Raw genomic sequence first — 23,346 nt, forward strand, 5'->3', positions numbered from 1 at the left:
GAACCACATTATTTCTTAAAATTAATCAATTTACTAAACTAGACAAACGTGTTTAGTACGCTCCGCACTAGTATTATTAAATCCCCATAACTGGTATGAACACAACTATTTTATTCTTTATAATAAAATGTTAATTTTTTTGAATTTAAAAGACACTCAAATTAAAAATATAGTCAACAAATAGAAAACAATATTTTATTATATAATTACACACTAGTAATAATTGCGTAGTGCTATTTTTACTGAAATTATTCAGTAATCACAACTATTATTTCTTTAGAAAAAAAAAATCACAACTATTATTTATTTTTAATATAAAGACGGTGACTTTCTAATGATTTGATGCAGAATCCCCTCCCCAACAAGTTTCTCCGTACCAAGAAAAAGGCACTCAAATATTATGATTATTATTATTAGGAGGAGCAATAAAAGAAGCGGAATCTATTACAAGAGCGGGGTTCAGTGAGAGAGAAGTTAAACTTGCTCAATAAGCTAAGGGATGGACCTTTCATGTCTGTAAGTGTGCTTAAAACGCACATCGACCCATTCTCTCACCCTTTCTCATCAAGTTTTCCAGGACGGCTTCCATGCTTGCATGATCAATTACTTGAAAGGTCAGTAGGGTTTCTCCCAACTTCGTAAATCCGTGATCTTTTTCTTTTTTCTTTTTCCTTTTGTCTGAATTGGGGAACATATGTTTGTTGCTTCTTCGGTTTTTACTGTGGAAGTTTTCGTATTATAATAATTATCGTTGATTGATGTGCACTGCGTTTGATACTGTGTTTGGTTGATGGGAAAAATGTGGGTCGAAGAAATAGATGATGAGATTTGTGTGTTGGGCCTTGTTTTTGGTTAATGGGTCTGGGTAAAGACACCGTTTGGTTGCCAAGAAAATGTTGGAAAAGAAAAGTTAAAAACAAAAGTTTATGCACGTGGCATGGTTGACAGGATTTCCGTTATGGATGGATCTCAATTCTTGTGATTTTATGAACGGTTTTATATTGATTGAGGCAATTTTTTTAGAGGTGTTCTGGTAATATCTGGCTACTTTCGCGACTTTTAACTCGGTCAGGTGCTCTCTTATGTTTTTTTCCCTTTTTCTTTTTAATCATGTTGCATGAAAGGAAAACATAATGCATAGTTTGATTACAATGGCATGGAAGTTGGATCTTTACCGCCATGGAAGGATAGTACTATTGGGAATTTGGACCTCCCAAATTCACCCCCTAGGATCCACCATTTGAAGGAATATCAGGAAAAATAGAGAAATAATAATGACACAAGAATTTACGTGAAAAACTCTCCAATTGGAGAAAAACCATCAAGCATAGAGAAGAAAATCCATTATGTGAGAAATTGTTACAATCACATAATTTTTCTCTTCACCCCAAGGACACCCACAAAATCACTAGCAAAACTTTGACTCTCATCTTTTCCACTTCTTACAAAAGGGCAACAAAAGAATTTTACTAGAGTCACAAGTTACTAGTTAAGCTTATGACTTGGTGCACTTAGGTCTCGTTTGTTTTCGGAGATAAAATGAGATGAGTTGAGATTAAAGTTAAAAAGTTGAATAAAATATTATTAAAATTTTTAATATTATTTTTGTTTTAAGATTTAAAAAAGTTAAATTATTTATTTTATTTTGTATTGGATGTTGAGAAAATTGTAATGATTAGATAAGATGAGATAGAATGAGATGAGTTGAGAAATTTCCTAAAAACAAACAAGGCCTTAATCAAGGAAACTAAGCCCCTTTATATGGGTCATGAGCCTTGCCCCTCACTCTTCTCCCACTGATGTGGGATTCAAAAGGAGCAAATCCAACAATTTCCACCTTGCAACTTTGGGTGATCCCATAGCCATACTCCATCACAATGAAGATCTTCATAGCTTTCGCTATCATGCTCCACCATAAAAGGATACCACTCAGAATAAACCAGTTCCAAACATTTCAATTTTGACCTATGTCAAAAATAACCTTACTGAAAAATTATGGTGTAACTTCTATGTTTGGCTTTCTTGGAAGTTCATCAGCCCTTGACATGAATTTCCACCACACACCCTGCATCAATGCCAAACCAATGTCCGTGTGCAAACTTGTGGACCAGCTAACATTAACACATCCTCTATTATGACAACTTTGGGATTTAGCGGCATGGCATGAGGATGTGCATGTCCCTTTTCAAAGGAAATTGTCTTCCATGGAGAGAGACAAAAAATTAGCTTCATCATCAGTATCTTCATTTACTGACTTGGAGCCACTTGCCGAACCTGCTCCAGCTATTGGAAATTTTTTTTTGACGTGCCCAGATTGTCCACACACCCAGTAGACTACTTTCTTCTTCATGGAGTTCTTCCTCTTCCCATTTTCAGCTGCTACCATTGCTAAGTTCTTAGGTGGACCATTTCTTTTTTTTGATAAGTAGGTGGACCATTTCTTCCACCACTTAGTCTTCTCTCTTCAGATAGAGTTTACTGGTAACTTTTGAAAAAGTTATTTTCTCCTTCCCATATATCAGAATAAGCTTCATATGCTCATAGGGAGGTGGAAGAGACCAGATGAGCCTCAAAGCTTGATCCTCATCATCAATTTTAACTCCAATAGATTCTAGCTTAGAGACAATGCCTTTGAGAACACTTAAATGATCTGAAATAGTCATACCTTCACTCATTCATAGTGTATGAAACTGCTCATTCAGGCACACCTGATTCGAGACGCCATTCTTTTGATACAACTCTTCGAACTTTTCCCAGAGTCCCTTTGCGGTAGATATTCTATGCACATTTGTAAGAACATTATTGTCCAGGCACAGACGTATTGCATTTGCTGTTCTCAAATTCGGATCCTCCCAATCTTCATCGCTCATTCCAAGTCTGCTCTTTGTTTCGCCAGTCACGCTACTGCTGACTTCAGGAGTTGGTCTGCTCTTCAAGGCCTTGTGTAATCCTAATTGAGTCAAAACATCCTTGACTCGAACTTGCCATAAGCCAAAATTGATTCTCCTATCAAATTCCTCCACCTCAAATCTGATAGGATTTGAAGCCCTACTTCCTAACATATCCTTGATGAATTTTACCGTATAAATGAATAGTACTCACTAAGTAAGTTTCCAGGAAAGATTATTTTTTCTTAGACAGAATTTCAAAATTCCCAGAAAAGATTGGATGGTCATAATGGACCACTTAAGTATTAATCTCCTAGACAGAACTTCCTTAGACTGTACGTATCCACACCACCACACCAAAGCTCTACCTCACCAAAAAGGATCCCAGGCTCTGATATCAATTGTTGGGAATTTGGACCTCCCAAATTTACCTCCTAGGATCCACCATTTGAAGGAATATAAGGAAAAACAGAGAAATAATAACAACATAAGAATTTATGTGGAAAACTCTCCAATTGGAGAAAAACCACTAGGCACAGAGAAGAAAATCCACTATGTGAAAAATTGTTACAATCACACAATTTTTTTCCTCACTCCAATGACCCCCACAAAGCTACCCCACTAGCAAAACTTTGACTCTCACCTCTTCCCCTTCTTACATAAGGACAACATAGAAACTTTACTAGAGTCACAAGTTACTAGTTAAGCTTATGACTTGGTGCATTTAATCAAGGAAACTAAGCCCCCTTATATGGGCCATGAGCCTTGCCCCTCACTCTTCTCCCACCGATGTGGGATTCAAAAGGAGCAAACCCAACAAGTACGCAGGGGTAATTTGATTAGGGACATGCTACAAAATTGGAATTTGGTTGTTGCTGGTTGCACAATTGAATCCTCAAGTCGGTTTAAGATCTAAGTAATCTTCTTGGCCTGGCAACCTTTAAACAACTTGAGGCGCCTTGTGATGTCTAGGACAATAGGTTGAATCCCTAAATATCGCATGAGTCGGGACTGCGGAATAGCCAAGGTCGCTGTCAATGAAGCTCCCCCAAGTATACTCTTTTCATTTCCTATCCCCTGTTTACTGTATTGCTAGAGATGTGGCAGTTGCCTCGACTTGATTTGGATAAGATGAGTTGACATGACTAGCGGTAACAAAGTATGTTGTCTAAGCTTGATCTTCCCACGCCTGATTGTCTTACTTCTACATCATATTACAGGGAGATTGTATTATTTGTAGGAGAAGACCAATACTGAATTCTTCTTGTAATATTTTATTTACTTTTTCTTTAGCGCTAAAAAAATGGCAAGACAAATGAAATTCTGTTATACAGATGCAAAAAAAAAAAAAAAGAAAAAAAAAAGAAGGAACTAATTTTCCTTTACATAAAGGAAATGCTTTACATAAAGAAAATGATCAAGAAAACAAAAAAATTATATTCTACCTTTCCACATGCTTTTGTAAGACAGCAACTAAACAGTCATTCCTAGAATTTTGTACCATTTGATCTATTTGGTTTTAAAGGGAGTTTTCTCTTAGTTTTCAGTGACTTCTTATGACATTTAAGTCCATCACAAGAGAGGTATTGAAATATATCTTCAACTGTCAATGTCAAAAATTGAAATATTGCTTTCTTGTGGATTATCTGTTGAATTGTCCTCCCTGATCTGGGATACCAAAAGAAGGGTTATACTTTTATTTGTTACAGGAACTGTTTAGTTCTAAGGGCTGAGGTGTCATATAAAATTTTAACGTTCTTTTAGGTTCTCTGCATTTTGAGGGTTTTTGTATCAGGATAACTTTGAGGTCTTTTGTTTTTTGGAAAGAGTGATCTATTTTACAATCTTTGCATTTGAAAGTGACAGAACTTTGAAGAAAAGAAATGGAGTTGGAAGGAAGTGAAAGGGATGGAGAAACAGTGGTGACTCAAGTTAGTTTTGGTGGGTTTGACAGTAATGTCAGAGCGAAAGATCTTGTGGAATGCTTAGAATACGAAGTTGGAACTGTTTTTAGGTGCAGACTGAAAACTTCTTGGACTCCTCCAGAATCTTATCCAAAATTTGAGGTCATTGACACTTCAGACATTGAAATAGAAGATGATTATAAAAAGGTGGAGCCCCATGCATTTGTGCATTTTGCCACCCCTAAATCGGTAGATTGGGCTTTGGATGCTGCAGGGCGTTGTGATCTTTTTCTCAACAAGCAACAATTGAAGGTTAGTTTAGGTTTCCAAAGTCCATTCCACCTGAGGCAGAGGAGGAGGACTACAACTCCTCATAAGTTGTCTGACGTGCTTGTTGAGGTTGGAACCTTGGTCAGCCGGGATGAGTTTTTTGTTGCTTGGAGAGGAGCACCTTATGGGGTTGACTTTCTGGTAGATCCCTTTGATGGGACATGCAAGTTTTGTTTCACAAGAGCTACTGTTTTCTCTTTTAAAAGCACAAGCAAGTATGCGGTGATAAAATGTAATTTTAAGATGGAATTTGTGGTAAGAGACATCAGCGAGATCAAACGCTATAATGATACATCATATCTAGTAATTTTGTTGCACCTTGCTTCGTCTCCCTGCATTTGGTATAGAACAGCTGATGATGATATTGAAGAATCTGTGCCGTATGATTTGTTAGATGATGATGATCCTTGGATCCGAACCACAGATTTTACACCAAGTGGGGCCATTGGTCGGTGTAGTTCTTATAGAGTTTCAATCCCACCCCGCCATGGTGTCAAGTTGAGAAGGACAATGGAATATCTTAAAGAACAAAGAGTGCACGAGATCTGCCTTGAAAAGCCACTTAGGATCAGGGATGAACCTGAATTTGGGCTGCCCTTATCAGATCCTTTCTTCTGTATTCAGTACAAGCAAGGGATAGCTTTTGAGATAATGTTCTTGGTGAATGCTGTCTTGCATAAAGGCATATTCAGTCAGCACCAGTTGTCAGACAATTTCTTCAGTTTATTGAGAAGCCAACCCAAAGAGGTCAACATTGCTGCACTAAAGCACATATGTTCTTACAGACGCCCGGTGTTCAATGCCCTCAGGAGACTGAAAACAGTCCAGGATTGGTTGTTGCGGAATCCTAAGCTTTTTAAGAGCCCTAGACGGCTTGATGATATTGTTGAAGTTAGGAGGTTGGTTATTACACCAGCAAAAGCATATTGTCTTCCACCAGAAGTGGAGCTTTCCAACAGAGTTCTCAGGAAGTATAAAGGAGTTGCTGATAGGTTTTTAAGGGTCACTTTTATGGATGAAGGAATGCAGACAATGAATTCCAATGTTCTTAACTCCTATGTCGCTCCTATTGTAAAGCTTATCACATCAAACTCTTATCCACAAAAAACAAAAATATTCCAAAGGGTGAATACCATTCTGAAAAGTGGATTTCATGTTTGTGGTAGGGAGTATTCTTTTCTAGCCTTCTCATCCAATCAATTGAGGGACCGTTCTGCCTGGTTTTTTGCTGAAGATGGAAAGACAAATGTTGTTAACATCAGAAACTGGATGGGGAAGTTTACCCAGAAGAACATTGCGAAGTGTGCTGCCAGGATGGGTCAGTGCTTCTCATCTACGTATGCTACAGTAGAAGTTCCACCAAAAGAGGTGAATCCCAAGCTTCCAGACGTAGAGAGAAATGATTACATTTTCTCTGATGGGATTGGTATGATTACTCCTGATCTTGCAAACAAAGTTGCAGAGAAACTGAAATTGGACGGGAACCCTCCATGTGCTTATCAGATAAGATATGCTGGTTTTAAGGGTGTTGTGGCTTGTTGGCCAGCAAAAGGTGATGGGGTGCGACTTTCTTTAAGGCCTAGTATGAACAAGTTTATTTCTGACCATACTACTCTTGAAATCTGTTCTTGGACTAGGTTTCAGCCTGGTTTCCTAAACAGGCAGATCGTGACACTGCTTTCAACTTTGAACGTTCCTGATGAAATATTCTGGAAAATGCAGGACTCTATGCTCTCCAGGCTAAACCAAATGCTTGTGGACACAGATGTTGCATTTGATGTCCTGACAGCATCCTGTGCTGAGCAAGGAAATGCAGCAGCAATTATGCTGAGTGCGGGATTTGAGCCTCAAAGTGAACCTCATCTACGAGGCATGTTAACCTGTATACGAGCTGCTCAGCATTGGGGCCTTAGGGAGAAGGCTAGGATTTTTGTTCCTTCAGGTAGGTGGTTAATGGGCTGCTTAGATGAGCTAGGCGTCCTTGAGCAAGGCCAATGCTTTATCCAAGTGTCTACCCCGTCATTGGAAAACTGTTTCTCAAAGCATGGTTCCAGGTTTACTGAGAAAGCAAATAATCTTCAAGTAATTAAAGGGCATGTGGTGATAGCAAAAAATCCTTGTCTTCACCCAGGAGATATAAGGATTTTGGAAGCAGTTGATGACCCTGGTTTACACCATTTATTTGATTGCCTTGTTTTCCCTCAAAAGGGTGATAGGCCTCACACGGATGAAGCATCTGGAAGTGACCTTGATGGGGACCTCTACTTTGTGACATGGGATGAAAATCTCATTCCCCCGAGCAAGGAGAGCTGGCCTCCCATGAAGTATACTCCGGCAGAAACCAAACGTACAGCACGCCAGGTCACTACTCAGGTACTTGATCTGCATTGCTTGACTGTAATCTACTATATTCTATGAACAATTGGATTTTGGGATGGTGTTTTGATGAAATTTATAACACGAATGTTGCTACAATGTTAGCCAATGACACAACTAAGTCAATTAGATTAGCACAATGGAGTTCCCTTGTTAGTTGGTTTGGTTTCAAGAAACTGCTGCATTATTGCACTAATAAGCAATTTCAATATAGACTGACAAAAGCATGTGATGAAATGGGATAAAATTCTCGTATCACTAAACCATTGCTTGTATATGTTCCGTATACTTCTTGGGCTCTTGCCTATTATTATGATCAGTAAAGTTTTGTTTACTGATAAAAAATTGGGATAAAATTCTCCGTAGTTAATCTTGAGGAACGAGTAAGTAAGATAGGATAGACATTTGATGAAACTCTTACACATACAAAATATTAGAACCCCAAGTATGCAACAAAGAAACTCTCTTAAATTTATATTTTGTGTTTGTTCCGTAGGATATAATTGACTTTTTTGCAAGAAACATGGTGAATGAGAGCCTGGGAACAATCTGCAATGCACATGTGGTTCATGCTGACAGCAGTGAGTACGGGGCTTTGGATGAGAACTGCTTAACGCTTGCTGATTTAGCAGCTAAAGCTGTTGATTTTCCCAAGACCGGGCACATTGTCATCATGCCTCAACATCTGAAACCAAAATTGTATCCTGATTTTATGGGGAAAGAGGATTACCAATCCTACAAGTCAACCAAAATTTTAGGAAGACTTTATCGCCAGGTTAAGGATGCCTATGATGAAGATGTTGTTACATCTTCACAGTTAGATGTTGTTCCCGCTGATGTTCCTTATGATACAGACCTTGAAGTTCCAGGATCTGCTGATTTCATTATGGACGCATGGGATCAGAAGCGCTCTTATGATGGGCAGCTGAATGGTCTACTAGGACAATATAAAGTGAAGAGGGAAGAAGAGATTGTGACTGGGCACATCTGGTCCATGCCAAAGTACAACAGCAGGAAGCAAGGGGAGCTCAAGGAGAAGCTCAAGCAGTCTTACAGTGCTCTAAAGAAAGAGTTTAGGCTAGTTTTTGATAAGCTGGACTCAGATTTTGAGGGACTAACTGATGACGAGAAGAACGTATATTATGAGCGGAAGGCATCAGCATGGTATCAGGTCGCTTACCATCCTAAATGGGTGAAGAGATCTCTGGAGTTGCAAGAGCCAGATGGTCCAGAGGATGTAGTGATGTTGAGTTTTTCCTGGATTGCAGCTGATTACCTTGCTCGGATCAAAATTAAAAGCCGCAGGATGGTAAATTTCGACTATAGTAAGCCTATTAACTCTCTGGCAAGGTACCTTATTGATCGAATTTGACCAGATCTTAGTGCTGTCTAGAGCTCTCTTGTTGCCACTCGGAACTTTTTGGCAGCCAGGCCTCTCTGCCATGTTTAAAGGAAGGTTTGTATCTATGTGTTCAAAGCATTTCCATTTCTTTTTTTCCCCTTTCTATCCTGGTTTTTCCTTTTGACCTGTTATAGTCGATGCTACAAAATGTTCCTTGCCTTTGGTCAAACTGTTGAAACTTGTGCTTTGATTGGATATTTCTTTCTGCCTCCGAGTTCTCTGAGATTGTAGTGACAATTATCCACTGGCTTGTTTTTTTTTTTTTTTATGTTTAGTACATCGTATATGATGATGTATCTGCATGGAAGTTGAATGTCTAAATTATGTTTCTCTAAACAGGCTAAGCATCTTTAGAGGCAGCTATGCCAAGATGCATTTCTTTAATTTATCTGGAAAACATTTTACATCCTGACATGTTAGATTTGGTTAAACGGTTCAACCAAATCAAGGCGTGCATGCAAATTATGAACGGATAAAATGAATCAAAACCCAGGCGGTACTAATGGTTTTATTGCATTGTGTTGGTAAATTACAGACCCCAAATAGCCTAATTTCTCAAAAGAATTGATCCATCAGGAAATAGAACATAACTAAGTCCAAAACTAAAGCAAACATTAATTTGCAAATGCTTTGATGATCATTGACGTCCCATGAAATTAAGGATAAACATAACAAGAGAACTTTCCCTTCTGATTGATAAGGATATATATATATATATATATATATATATATATATGAAATGAGTTAGCTCCTTGATGTATGCAGCATTCATGATTCATTGATTATATCACCCAACTACTTAAAAGAGTGCTAGTGTGCCTGTGCCCTACCTATTATAAGTCAACTATACACATGTCTTATCCTTCCTGCCCTATATAGCACTTGGAGCCTCGATATGCTCTACAATATTTGGGGTGCTTAATTAATACGCTCATCATTAATGCACGTCACACGAAAATGAAGAAATTATACATATATACAAATTTGTGTATATAGGGTACATAAACAAATCAAAATAAACATAAGCTAGGTAGCTAGCTGGTTGACTTGTTTCTTAATTAACTAGTTGCTCGCTGCTTTGCATTAATTATCATACATTTCAAAACTATAACTTACGTACGTACGGAGATAAGAGCAATTTTAGAGGGATAGTACCCTATCATTAAAAGTAAAATTAAAAATTAAAAATTAAAAATTAAAAAAAAAGTCTAATATAAAAAGAGTAGTACGTACTAAATGAATAATAAGATGTCATTTAGATTCGAAGATGAGTTGAGATGAGTTGTAAATAGTTATGAGATGAGTTGTGAATAGTAGTGAGATTTGTGAGTTAAAATTACTTAATAGTAGTGGGATGAATTGAGATGAGTTAAGATGAGTTGTGAATACAAATGAAGCCTAAGTCTATCATTATTATCCATTTTAGATATCATGGTGCATGTAATATATATGCTCATGTACGTGAAGTACCTTATAAACATGCGGGAGGAGGAGTTCGAGTCGGATTCATTGGTTCTTACTTCTTATATATCAATTTGTTTAAAAGGAAAGTGTGTACGATGGGCTATATATAAATGAGACATGTACGGCAGAGGATTCTTTCATTGGCCGGACGATTTCTCCCTATAAGTTCTACCAAACGTACATGTTGTGTCCAGGCCAGAGAGATAAACCGATCGAAATATTGCTGATCTTTTCTTTGTAAAACTAGGCATTGGAGTTGGAAGGCCACTCTCCTCCGTGAGCGATGAGGGGATTTCTTTGTTTATTTATAGAGTCGATACGTATTGTTCCAAAATTACAGTGTAAATGATTTAGGGCATGCTTTTCTGAAGTGTTTGACTGATAATTCATGAATATCTAGCCAACTTTTAATATCAATTATGTATTAAGGCAAGCAATAATGCATGGCAGCAGATCAGAAAGTGATATCAAAGAGATACATGATATCAAAGAGATGCATGATATATTAACTCAACAACAATATAAGCACAGAGATACATGATATCAAAGAGACTAATATATGTATATATATATATATTTATATATATGGAAAAGAGACAGAAGTTAGCTACTTTAAGTATGCATTTTCACGTTGTAACTCAAATCATGTGTTGCCATTAACTACCATATATATATATATATATAACCTTTACAATCATTTTTCATATATATATATATATATATATTATAGGTGCAATCATGAATGATCACACTGTACCATGTGATCGCACTTTGACAGTTGCAACCCTTAAACTGACATGATCCATAACTAGTACCTGATGCTTCGTGGCCTTCCTTTAACAAGTACTATTAATTCACTGTAACGCTTGACGATTAATTGGTCCACGTGTGCTTTATCTTTTTATGCAGTAATCACACTCACCAACCAAAACACTACGTATTGAATTCAGTGTCTCCAAAGTAAACTGAGGAGGCAGTCTGTGATTGGAAACTGAGAAAAAAGAAAAAGAAAACTAAAAGTACTGCAGTAAATGAAGAAAATATTGCAGGGGACACAAATATATATGGCTATTTCCAAGTACCGAGACAAGGAAGATTCCCTTTTTCTTCTTGGAAATTACTTGGAGCAGGACAATTCCAGTTGAGTAGTTCTTCTATCATTTGCATTGCAATGCTATCCTCTTCATCCATTCCATTTCCAGCATCATGAATTTCGACCCTCGGTGATCCTGATGATAAGCTATCCTCCAGAGTTTGTGTCTGCTTCTTCCCGAGCTCAATTCTCATCACCCAATTTGAGGCTGAACGTGCCCCTGCGCGCTTTTGCCACACTCCAATGTGAGAGTTATCAGCATCAAGCCTTAGGCATGTGAGGGAAGGATATTGGTCTTTGCAACACTTGCGAAGCTTGGTGCTAAGGAGCTCCGAAAGAGCTTTGGGAGACAAGGGAGAGTCACCGCAAGCCTTTGTGTCTTCATGGCGGCCATTTGCCGTAGGAAAGTTGGTCTTGGCATTTTGGCCACTCATCAATATGGCTGCTTGGTCGTATGCCCTTGCCGCAGCCTCAGCTGTCTCAAATGTGCCCAGCCATACCCTTCTCTTCCTAGACAAGAAAGAAAAACAAGATGTGGGAGAGAGATCAGAATGAGAATTTAGAATTATGACGCGCGCGTATATACATATATAAGGATCGTTGTGGTAATGGGAATGGGTGAACTTACAGTAAAGGATGGCGAATTTCTGACACCCAGGAGCCCCACTGGCGTTGCCTGACTCCTCTAAACTTCTTTGAATGCACCATCTTATGTCAGAGAGAGAGAGAGAGGGAGAGAGATCAGGGTTGCAGAGATCATAAGTACGAGAGATCAGAAATGAGTAAGAGGAGGAGATTAAACGAACGAACAATGTGCGTGACCAATTATGTAAACTGTCGGTGGATTGGTGGGAAAGTCGAAGTAAATGTGCGTACGTACTTCAATAAAAGTTTCCATCTGCACAACTCTGATAAACCATAGGTTCCCAACAGTTGGAAATAAATGGACAACACGGTACAACGAAGACCATAAAAAATAATAATAATAATAATAATAATAAATAAATAAATAAATAAAAACACCCAGCAGCTATCCTTTTCTCTTATCTTTACTAATATCTAAAATTGCTATATATATTGATAAATTTGCATCAACATGTTAAGTGAATTAATATGCATCTGAAGAAACAATTGAAGGTCAACAATGGGTACTTGGAGATTAATTGATTTTCTTTGCAATGAAATATTAAAAAATAAAATATCACAAGTTTGGAGCGTGGAAATTGGATTGCATGCAGCAATTAAGTTTATTTTATTTTATTTTAATTTTTTTTGGAAAAGTGGGGGAATTAATAATTAGTGAAAGCCGGCATTTGCAAATATAAGTTTTTGTTTTTCAATTTTATTATTATTTTTTTAAATTTACAAGCTGGAGTTCTGCTACAACCGTGAATTGGGTGGTGGATGTCAATGGTCATACAAATTAACACTTAATGCATCGATTTCTTGTAGTATGAATCCTATACTAAATTGAGTGACTTTTGTTGTTATTTTCTTTTCTGCTGCCCGCTTTCACTTTCCAGACCAGAAACTAAGGATTGAAATTTGAGTAGTTTGGTTAGAAGGGAAGACCCAAAGGATGCAGAGGACTGCAGGTTACATTTTCATGTACGTAGGACCCAATGTCTAGCTAACTCTTACAATTGGACCTTTTTCTATCCTAAATTCCTGCAGGTGAGCCGAATTGTCTGAATTTTTTCGTGCTGCAGTATTAATTCTCCAGCGGCAGACGACTGGAATAAAGCAGCTTTCGTTCATCAAGGCCTGATGTTTACAGGAAGTAATCAGCTTGGCATGCAATGATGCAAATGTGTTAGGGACCAAGAAGATAAAAACAATGAGAACATAATTTCATTATTGGGCTTGTGGTGTACAATTAATAATAAAAATTTTTATGTGCAGTCAATTTTACGTATTCCTTTACACACTTTATTAATACGATTGGCTGCATCATTTTTTTTAATATAAAATAATTGTTTTAGTCAATTACATCAGTAAAATGTATAAAAGATACGTAAAAACGACTGTATGTAACATAACTCATTAATAATAAGTTGATTTAGAGATCATGACTACATTATCGTGTCAACTTACCATACTCAACATAATTGGTAATTTATTATTAATACTATATAATAAAATAAATAATAAAGAATTTATTCTGTACATGTTAACTTTTTCTTTTTATTTTATAGTAAATTATAATAAATAATAATAGGCATATAGCAGACGTAGTTGCGATTCGGAGGCAATCAATTAGGTGGCCTTTTAATTAAGCAAGTAATATAAGCACCAAGCAAGAATTCATGGATGAAGGCTGGAAGCAAAGGCGGGAACTGATTCCTGCTTGACTTCTCTATATAAAGTAGATAATAATACCTCTTCTTTCATTCAAAACTCCACTCTCTCCCTCTCACTCTCTCTCTCTCTCTCTATAAATATCTACCTTAATATATAACGTCCCTACCATCGTACGTACTAGCTGGGATCAATGGCTGATCAAGCGTTGCTCCACGGGACACTGCTGACAACCATTTGCGAAGTTGATAGGATAAACTATGGCTGCTGCAACGTCCTCCGAAAGGTACGTACGTTTTTTGAATTCTCAAGATCAAAGACTTTTATGATTTTGGCCGCAATTAATTTCAGTTATAATTGATCTCCTTTGGGATTTAGTATATTTATATATTTAGGTTTTGCTTTCGATTTCTTATTTCTAATTCAAGTACGTACGTCTCAGTTCATGAGTTGTTAGATAGTACTTTAGTTATCGAAGAAGGAATCGATCATGACATGTATTAATTAGAGAGATGATCTAGATTGATCAGGATAGTTATAAATATATATAATAATAATATCGATCGGCCGTGTACGTACCAGCTAGCAGCTTAGTAGCTAGTAATTAATTAAGATATGATATATGATCGAGATATTACTAACTTTATAGGAGATGTGAAATCACTACAAGAAAAAAAGATCGCATATATGACAAGTTATTTGTTAAAAGAATAACTATTTGTGACGAGAATTCATAGATTCATTTTGATAATAAATAATTATAACAATAAATAACTTATCACAAATATATAAATTTTTGTAGTAAATAACATATCCGTTTACCTATTTATATAATTATAGGAAATATATGAATTCTAATACCGATATAATTGAATATTAATATCGTTTGGGTTTTCTTCAAAAGAAGATCATATATATATATATATATATATATTACGAAATCATCAGTTGTCTCAAAAGTATAAACTAATAGAAAGAGGTAGAATTAATTAATTGAATTATATTCTTAATACTCCCCTCATGTGTGGGACGGACTCCTCCTCATTAAGTGAGTCCAACACATAGAATATATAATTAAATATGATAGAATGTAGAGTCAGAGTTCGAATTCAAGATCTTTGCTCAATCTGAGATAATGTGAAATTACCAATTGTTTTAAAAGTTTAAGCTAATAAGAAGATGTAAATTTAATTATTTGTATTATATATATATATATCACTTACTTGTAAAAGTACTAGAAATATATAGTACTTCTTCCTTTCTTAGCAGCGTACCTGTGGAAGCGAACGTGTATATATATATATATATATATACATATACTAGTAAGGAGGCTACATACAAGGCACGTATGCCCCTTGTACGTAGCGTTCGGTTGGAGGGAAAAAAAATCTATACAAAATTAAAATCTCTTTGTAAAAGTATACAATAGTAACAATTAATTAATTAAATAAAACTCTTTAAAAGCAAATTATGAACAACATCTAATTAAAAACACCATTATTTATATAAATGGGCCAACATACAAAATCACTATTCAATTGACAAGTTTATGAGAGTTGCATATTTAAAATCACTAAATTTATAAACACATTTTTTTACATAAATATTATCAAGTTTATAATAATAATAATAATAATAATAATAATAATAATAATAATAATATTGCATGTTGAAGTTACAATCAAATATAATTATCCAATATATGCATGGTAGCGTACGGTATGTAGTAGCTAAAAGTCGACGAATCCAAATTTGTTTGTTCAATAAAAGAATCGGATAGAAATAAGATTAGCGAGTCGTGTAGTATATGTTAGATTAATAAACCGATCGACGTTGCAAATGGCGATCTATAGGGTAGGGTAGAAATGATAGAAACGTAAATAAGATAGAGACCAAGTAATAATGCAATATGAAATAAATAATTTGGTTTCACTCACCAATTACGTGCATGCTAGCTAGCTAGCTGCATGATTTGATCGTCACTACATGATATACATAATTATATACTAGCTAGTTTCTAATTTAATTTGGACTATCCTCCATAAATATATACATGATAACATAATTAGCGTTATTTCTAACAAGACATACTATTCACTAGCTGCAATTTTCAAAAAAAAAAAAGTGTGGCTCTACAGCCACCACTACTTTGTTGAGGGCTCTCGTTAGTGTATTTCACGAGTTTTTTGTTTTTTTTTGCTTTTTCAATGGCTGCAATTTTCAAAAAAAAAAAAAGGGCTCTATAGCCACCACTTCTTTGTTAAGGGCTCTCGCTAATGTATTTCATGTATTTTTTTTTTTTTTTGCTTTTTCACTGGCTGCAATTTTCAAAAAAAAAAAAGTGGCTCTACAGTCATGGCTGCTTTGTTGAGGGCTCCCGCTAGTATATTTCATGTGTTTTTTTTTTGTTTTTTTTTCACATGCATTTTTTAAATATTTTTCAATATTTTTTTTAAAATAGAAAACATCATTAAAAAAATATTTCTTTAATTACCAAATAAAAATAAATATAAAAAAAATTTCAAACTGAGGCAGCAGGAAGACTAACATTTTCCAAAAACAATTGTGCTTGCCTAGTATGTATATATATATATTATATATATATATGTAGGAGCTTATGTGATTATGTCATACTGCACGCACGCCAACCCCTCTTAAAAAGTCAGGGTCATTTTTTGTCAATACACTAAAAGAGTTCAAAACCTTTAGAAGATGAGAAAATATATTTGTAACTGTGAATTGTGCAACTGTCGCGTAATCATTTTGAAAAAAGTAAATAAAACTTAGGACCCACATGAAAAAATTAATTTTTTAATAATGGATCCCACTCTTTTTCAAAGTAATTATGCGAAGTTTACACACTTCACGGTTGTATGTAGAATTACTCTTGGAAGATACTACACGACAAAGGATTTTTAATGGCAATTTTTGTAATTATAGTAAGCTATTTATGTATTTTTTTGTAAAACTGATGACCTAAAAGGCACAATTGTAATAATAGTCAGTTATATAGGGATATATGCAGAATAAAAAATGTCCAAAGAAAATACTATTTATTATTGTTCACCTTATTGTTCATATGAGGATAGACACTTTTAAGATGTAAGAGATATAGTGCTAGGCTTCATCTAGATCACTAGTTTAGATAGTGATTTAAGATGAGATGAGTTGAAATGATTTATGAATAGTATTGATAGATTTGAATTGAGATGAAATGAATTATAAATGATTTAAGTTAAAATGTTTTATTGGGTTTTGGGAGAGAAGAGAGAAAAAATTAAATAAAAATATTATAAAATTAAAATATTGTTATAATATAATTTTTGTTTTCAGATTTGAAAAAATTGATTTTTTTTGTTCATTTGTTTGGTAATTTGAGAAAATTGTAATAATTAAATAATGATTAGATGAAACAATTGAATATTTAAAATTGAAAATTGTTTGTATTTGTGGTGTTTAGATATTGAGATGAGATGGAAGCATCTTTGTATCCAAACTAGACCTAATAGTTAAGATAAGTTGAGATTTAGGCTTCGTTTGGATATTGAGCTGAATTGAGTTTTATATGAATATCAGTGAGTTGAGATGGTAGAGTGAGTTTTGTGGGGCTCACCTAAGATGAGGTTAGATGTGTTTGGATATTAAGATAAATTTAGATGTATTTATGAAAAATTGAAAAAAATTGTGGGTCCCGCGTGTAAAAAGTGTTGAGTTAAGAAAGGTTGTGGGTCTCACGTGTAAAGAGGTTTTGAATTGATATGAGTTTAGTGATTTGAGAGTTGAATATTTAGATGTTAGACTTAGTTTAAAATTAGACTGAACTGAGTTGATTTCAGTTCAATCCAAGTTCTAAAAGGAGCCTTAGAGATCTATATCAGGATTATTAATGGATCGAGTGTATAGCTACATGGGAGCTCTGAAATTGGCAAGTTTAACACAAACGATTATTTCAAAAAACCTAGATCTGTTGTACGTACTTGTTGGTATTGGCCGGAGAAAGCTAGGCAAAAGGATCAGTAAGATGGATGTGTCATGTTGGTGTACGTTTCATAAATTAGGCGATAATTAGTTTGGTTTCACTACGATTCCTGGTTAATTTGCCAAACACATTAATAAAAAAGATCACATGACATTTAACATCGGATCATGCAGCCTGTACATGCTAACAATAGCGATGATCCTTTCAAGAAGGCACTCCTTAATTTTAAGCACATATGTAAAATGTTTTTCTTTATCATGATCCACTTCATGCTATAATTAGAAGAGAAGGGATTGATCATTTGAAGCCCCTAAATTGTTTATATCAATAATAATTTGATCTTCAGATCAAATTCAGTAAGTTTTTTATAGCCACCCACCATTAATTGTATGTGTTTTCCAGAACTCTTTCTAACCCTTGTGCATTTTTTTTTCTTGAAATCACGCAACAGTTCGGGAAAAGGTTTCTGGCCCAATTCAAGAGACTAGTGCAAGACAGGCCTCTGGTAAATTGTTTTTCTCTTGCAACCAACCAACAAACTCATTTTTTTTTTTTTTGTTGTACATTAATATCAACCTCATCAATTAATTATCAGTATCACTTTTTAAATATTTTTCTGACAAATCAAAAGTAAACACTATATTGCAGATTGCTGGATCCAAACTCTATGCAACAGTTGATTTAGATAAGGCCGTGGTTGGGCAGACTAGAATGGTAAAAAATCAAGCCTCTCATCCTAAGTGGTTTGAGTCCTTCACAATATATTGTGCCCATTATATCTCGTATATCATATTCACTGTCAAAGAAGATAACCCTATTGGGGCAACATTAATTGGAAGGGCTTATGTGCCCGTTGGGGATGTCTTTTGGGGATTTCAGTTTGATAGATGGGTTGACTTACTAGATGAAGACCACAACCCTATACATTCTAGAATCCATGTCAAGCTTCAATATTTAAATGTTGCCCAAGATTTGTCTCAACAAATGATAACTCCCGACTTTGAGGGAGTTCCTCGCACATTCTTCAGGCAAAGACAAGGTTGCAAAGTTACTTTATACCAAGATGCCCATGTCCGAGATGCTATGCCTAAGGTTTTCCCATTCATAGAAGATCGTTATAAGCCCCAAAGATGCTGGGAGGACATATTTGATGCAATCACGAATGCAAGACACCTAATTTACATAGCTGGATGGTCTGTGTATACTGGGATAACCTTGATAAGGGATCCTATGAGGCCAAGGCAAGACGACAACCTCACATTAGGGGATCTTCTTAAGAAGAAGGCGGATGAAGGTGTCATGGTTCTGATGCTTGTTTGGGATGACAGAACTTTTGTCGAGGAACTGAAGAAGGATGGTTTGATGGTGACTCACAACCAAGAAACTGAAGAATACTTTCGAGACACGAATGTGCGTTGCTTTTTGTGCCCTCGTAATCCTGACGATCGAAGAAGTATAGTTCAAGGTTTTGAAATTTCTGCCATGTTTACTCACAATCAGAAGACAATAGTTGTTGATAGGGAAGTGCCTAATGGAGGATCACAAAAGCGGACGATTGTGAGTTTCATCGGTGGTATTGATCTTTGTGGCGGGAGATTTGATATAACAGAACATCCTTTATTCAGTACTTTGAAGACAATTCACCATGATGACTTCCATCAGCCAAATTTTGCAACTGCTTCAATCAAGAAAGGCGGTCCAAGGGAGCCTTGGCATGACATTCATTGCCAATTAGAGGGGCCCGTTGCTTGGGATGTCTTGTACAATTTTGAGCGAAGATGGAAAAAGCAAGTTGGGGACAAGTTCCTAATTAAACTAAACCAACTTGATGAGATCTTAATCCATCCATCACCAGTTACCTCATTAAATGATACTGAAACATGGAATGTTCAAATCTTTCGATCGATTGATGGTGGGGCTGTTTTTGATTTTCCTGAAAAATCTGATGATGCATATGCAGTAGGGCTTGTTAGTGGAAAAGATAACATCATCGATCGAAGCATTCAAGATGCATATATCAATGCTATTCGACGAGCCAAAAACTTCATCTACATTGAGAACCAGTATTTTCTAGGAAGCTCGTTTGGTTGGAGCCCAAACGACATCAAGGTGGAGGATATTGGTGCTTTGCATCTCATTCCAAAGGAGCTCTCGCTAAAGATTGTTAGTAAGATTGAAGCAGGGGAGAGGTTTGCCGTCTATATTTTGATCCCAATGTGGCCAGAAGGTATACCAGAGAGTGCTTATGTTCAAACAATATTGGATTGGCAGAGGAGGACTATGGAAATGATGTATTCTGACATCAATAAAGCCCTGCAAAAAAAAGGACTTGATGAAGACCCTTGGGACTATCTGAATTTCTATTGCCTTGGGAATCGAGAGACAGTGAAAGTGAAAGAGTATATACCTCCAGAGAGGCCAGAACCTAACACAGATTATAGTAGAGCTCAACAGGCTCGTCGCTTCATGATAAATGTCCATGCAAAATTGATGATAGGTAAGTAACTAACTAGTTTTCCTCATTCCTTCTAATTAATTTGTCCTAATGCTTCAATATTATCATGTTTGACTCACATGAAAATAATCATGTTTAACTTGTAGTTGATGATGAATACATAATCATTGGATCTGCCAACATCAACCAGAGGTCAATGGATGGGGCAAGAGACTCTGAGATTGCAATGGGGGCATTCCAGCCACATTATTTAGCCTCCACATACGGAGCTACGGGGCAAATCCATGAATTTAGGAATGCATTGTGGCTTGAGCACCTTGGACAATTTCAGAAGTCCTTTCGACATCCAGAAAGCAAGTATTGTATGTCTCTGGTGAATGGTCTTGCTCAACAATATTGGGATTTATATGTGCGAAAGACATTCCATGATAGTCACCCACTACCAGATCCCATCCCACTAATAGTTCCCACACCACCAGTTCCCATCCTGCTATCAGGTCCCATCCCACTACCACCCATCCCACTTACTTTTGATACGGGAGAGATATTCCATGATACGGGATGTCACTTACTACCATATCCCATCCAACTTACTTTTGATATGGGAGAGACTAAAATATTGCCCTTGCCTGGTTTCGAACTCTTCCCTGACACCAAGGCTCGTGTTATGGGTGCTAAGTCTGATTACCTTCCTCCAATCCTCACCACTTAATTAGTGGCACCGGCACGCATGCATGCCCATCAAAGTACGTACCGGTACGTATTAGTAATCATATATATGCATGCCCTTTGTAATTCTTCAGCGCCAATACTTTTAGCATGAATCGGATTACCTATATATATTGTAATCATGATGTGAGACTTATCAAAGACCTAAGAATTAACGATTACTGAACTTATACGTACGTGGAGTACTGCGTTATCTGCTGTTATGTATATTGTCTATATAATTTCTAAAACATTTCATTTTTTAAAATTACAAATATCTCTTCCATAAATTAAAGACTCTTTCATTTTTTAATTTTCAAAAAGCCTTTCAATTCTCACTTTCTATAAAGAAACGGCCAGCTTTTAATTTGGATTCCACTTCAATAATTACCACACAAAAAGTGGGATTTTATTTTTTTTCCTTTTTTTATAATTGATCATTCAGTGCTTTCTCTATTTGTAACATGATCTGCTATTGCTACATTTGACTGCCCTAAGGCGGTTTGGGTGCATTTCTTGACATTATTTTGATGTATTGACGTCATTAATTTCAAAATCATTTTGAGGTGTTACAATCTTCATACATAAAACTATCAATTTTTATACTATTTTTCTATACTCTTTTTTAATATTCTATTTGAGTATAATATGCAAAACTAGTTAATGAGTTTTTTGATTTCTTGGCTGCAGGAATTGACAATGGACTATTTGGTGTGAGATATCACTAATCATGGAAGACCGTGCTACTGATTGTATAACTCATTTCTTGTTATGTTGTGTCTTGTAATGTAATTTATAAATACCAATAATGTAATATATATGTAATAGATTGTATTGTGTGTTGCATGCATGTTACGTGATGAATATTGAATTTTCTTTTGTTTTATATGTATTTTATTAAAAAGTTAATTAGTTGTTTCTAGCTTTAGTTATTAATTTTTTTCACAAAATTTAGTTTTTCATTTTGATATTTTTATTATTATGGACAATGTTCAATACATTAGTAATATGCTTCTCAACGTGACTCTTAAAAAAACATAATAAAATATAGGTTTTTTTATAAAAATAAAAGAAAACTTAGTTTTCTATTTTGGTATATTTTTATTATTCTGAAAAATATTCAATCTACAATCATGAATTAGTGATATGTTTTTTTTCAATATGTTTTTTTCTTGAAAATACTGAAAAATAGGCTTTTGTAAAATAAAATAAAATAATCTGGTACATTATTTTAAGTACGTACGTATACGTACACATATGCATTTTCACAACATCCAATTAACTACAAGTGTTATATTTACCTTGCAAAGATTCATATTAATTAGCTTTTAACACGACTTTATACCTGCTGATTTTTTTCTTTATTAATTTATGTCGTTCTATTTTTCGCTTAGTAATTTTAAAGGCGCTTGTACTTTTTAGATCTTTTTTGTGTTGTGATATTTATAATCGCTTGGTGTGTAGCACATAAATTATTGTAATATTCGTTATATTCATCAAATATATTAAAGTATTGATAAAATTTTTTTTATGTAAGTTGATACAACAAGTTTCTATATCAATACATAAAAACTAGGGCTACAAACGGTCCGGTCCGGTAATGGATCGAATATTTTCGGTCTATCATTTTTCCGGACCAGACCGAACCGAACATCCAAAGGGACCGGACCGGACCGGTCCAGTCGATCCGGCTTTTTTTTTTTAAATTTTTTTTAAATAATTAATATAAAATTTTTATTTAAAATACTAAATTAAATTAAGTGACTTATTAATGTGGATTATGTAACAAACTCAATAAAAAAATATTTTATATGGTCAATGATAATAAATTAGATGAAAATTATATTATTAATTTATATAATTACTATATAATTAACTAATTGATATTATATATTTATTAATTTATAGAATATTAACAAGTGTTAATAGCATATTTAAAATTTTATATTGTTAATAGTGATATATTAGATGAAGATATATATAAAATATTGTTAATTTATAGAATATTAACAAATATTAATAATATATTTAAAAATTTATATTGTTAATTGTACAATTATTATATAAAAAATATTTTTTATTTTATTTTTCATTCGGTCCAGTCCGGTCCGAAAAAATCGTGGACCGTGGACCGGACTGAATGTTTTCGATCCTCTAAAATGTGGACCAGATCGGACCGAGACTCGGTCCGATCCAGTCCGGATCGAAATGGTTGGTCCATTCGGTCCGACCAAACTGTTTATCATCCCTAATAAAAATAGCAGTGCTACAGGAAAATCCATGTAATGCACGAATTGCACAAATGGCTGGCGTGGATAAGTTAAAAGAAAAAAAACAAAACAAAACAAAAGTATTAAAATTGAAGCTTCTTCAGCTCCTTTGTGACTTCTTCTCCATATTCTTCTCCCACGCAGCTTCTCCCATCATCCCGCCCAGGTTCACCAAAAAA

The 23,346-nt window shown here is 35.3% G+C and overlaps 3 protein-coding genes across 5 annotated transcripts; 2 read left to right on the plus strand and 1 right to left on the minus strand.

Annotated features, from left to right (window-relative positions):
* The first annotated feature begins 411 nt into the window (after positions 1-411).
* Positions 412-9,161, plus strand: LOC108992217 (RNA-dependent RNA polymerase 6). Of its 3 annotated transcripts, none has more exons than XM_018966699.2 (3): positions 412-614; positions 4,749-7,495; positions 7,995-9,161. In XM_018966699.2, the coding sequence occupies exons 2-3, from the start codon at positions 4,772-4,774 to the stop codon at positions 8,868-8,870; spliced, it is 3,600 nt and encodes a 1,199-aa protein (XP_018822244.1). In that variant the 5' UTR covers positions 412-614; positions 4,749-4,771; the 3' UTR covers positions 8,871-9,161. The 3 variants fall into 3 exon arrangements, with proteins under 3 accessions (XP_018822244.1, XP_018822243.1, XP_018822245.1); XM_018966698.2 differs by having other exon boundaries at positions 4,755-7,495; XM_018966700.2 differs by lacking the exon at positions 412-614 and having other exon boundaries at positions 4,243-7,495.
* Positions 9,162-11,312: 2,151 nt separating this feature from the next.
* Positions 11,313-12,370, minus strand: LOC108992195 (ethylene-responsive transcription factor SHINE 3-like). The gene is made up of 2 exons (XM_018966663.2): positions 12,086-12,370; positions 11,313-11,967 (listed from the first exon to the last, which is right to left on the minus strand). Exons 1-2 carry the CDS (start codon positions 12,163-12,165, stop codon positions 11,433-11,435), a joined length of 615 nt encoding a protein of 204 aa, XP_018822208.1. The 5' UTR covers positions 12,166-12,370; the 3' UTR covers positions 11,313-11,432.
* Positions 12,371-13,948: 1,578 nt separating this feature from the next.
* On the plus strand, positions 13,949-21,670 carry LOC118343821 (phospholipase D alpha 1-like). Its single transcript, XM_035682827.1, has 5 exons — positions 13,949-14,041; positions 18,383-20,231; positions 20,336-20,620; positions 20,732-20,945; positions 21,588-21,670. The coding sequence occupies exons 1-4, from the start codon at positions 13,949-13,951 to the stop codon at positions 20,899-20,901; spliced, it is 2,397 nt and encodes a 798-aa protein (XP_035538720.1). The 3' UTR covers positions 20,902-20,945; positions 21,588-21,670.
* The last annotated feature ends 1,676 nt before the right edge of the window (positions 21,671-23,346 follow it).

The sequence above is a fragment of the Juglans regia genome, chromosome 11, assembly GCF_001411555.2.
Source record: "Juglans regia cultivar Chandler chromosome 11, Walnut 2.0, whole genome shotgun sequence".
NCBI classification, from domain to species: domain Eukaryota; kingdom Viridiplantae; phylum Streptophyta; class Magnoliopsida; order Fagales; family Juglandaceae; genus Juglans; species Juglans regia.

Excerpts from the sequence above, each read along its gene's own strand:
- LOC108992195 (XM_018966663.2), bottom strand. The coding sequence starts at position 12,165 with ATGGTGCATTCAAAGAAGTTTAGAGGAGTCAGGCAACGCCAGTGGGGC. Across the intron at positions 11,968-12,085 it reads GAAATTCGCCATCCTTTACT|GAAGAGAAGGGTATGGCTGG; the intron begins GTAAGTTCACCC and ends TTTCTTGTCTAG.
- LOC108992217 (XM_018966699.2), top strand. The coding sequence starts at position 4,772 with ATGGAGTTGGAAGGAAGTGAAAGGGATGGAGAAACAGTGGTGACTCAA. Across the intron at positions 7,496-7,994 it reads CACGCCAGGTCACTACTCAG|GATATAATTGACTTTTTTGC; the intron begins GTACTTGATCTG and ends TTTGTTCCGTAG.
- LOC118343821 (XM_035682827.1), top strand. The coding sequence starts at position 13,949 with ATGGCTGATCAAGCGTTGCTCCACGGGACACTGCTGACAACCATTTGC. Across the intron at positions 20,232-20,335 it reads CCATGCAAAATTGATGATAG|TTGATGATGAATACATAATC; the intron begins GTAAGTAACTAA and ends TTTAACTTGTAG. Across the intron at positions 20,621-20,731 it reads GCGAAAGACATTCCATGATA|AGATATTCCATGATACGGGA; the intron begins GTCACCCACTAC and ends TTGATACGGGAG.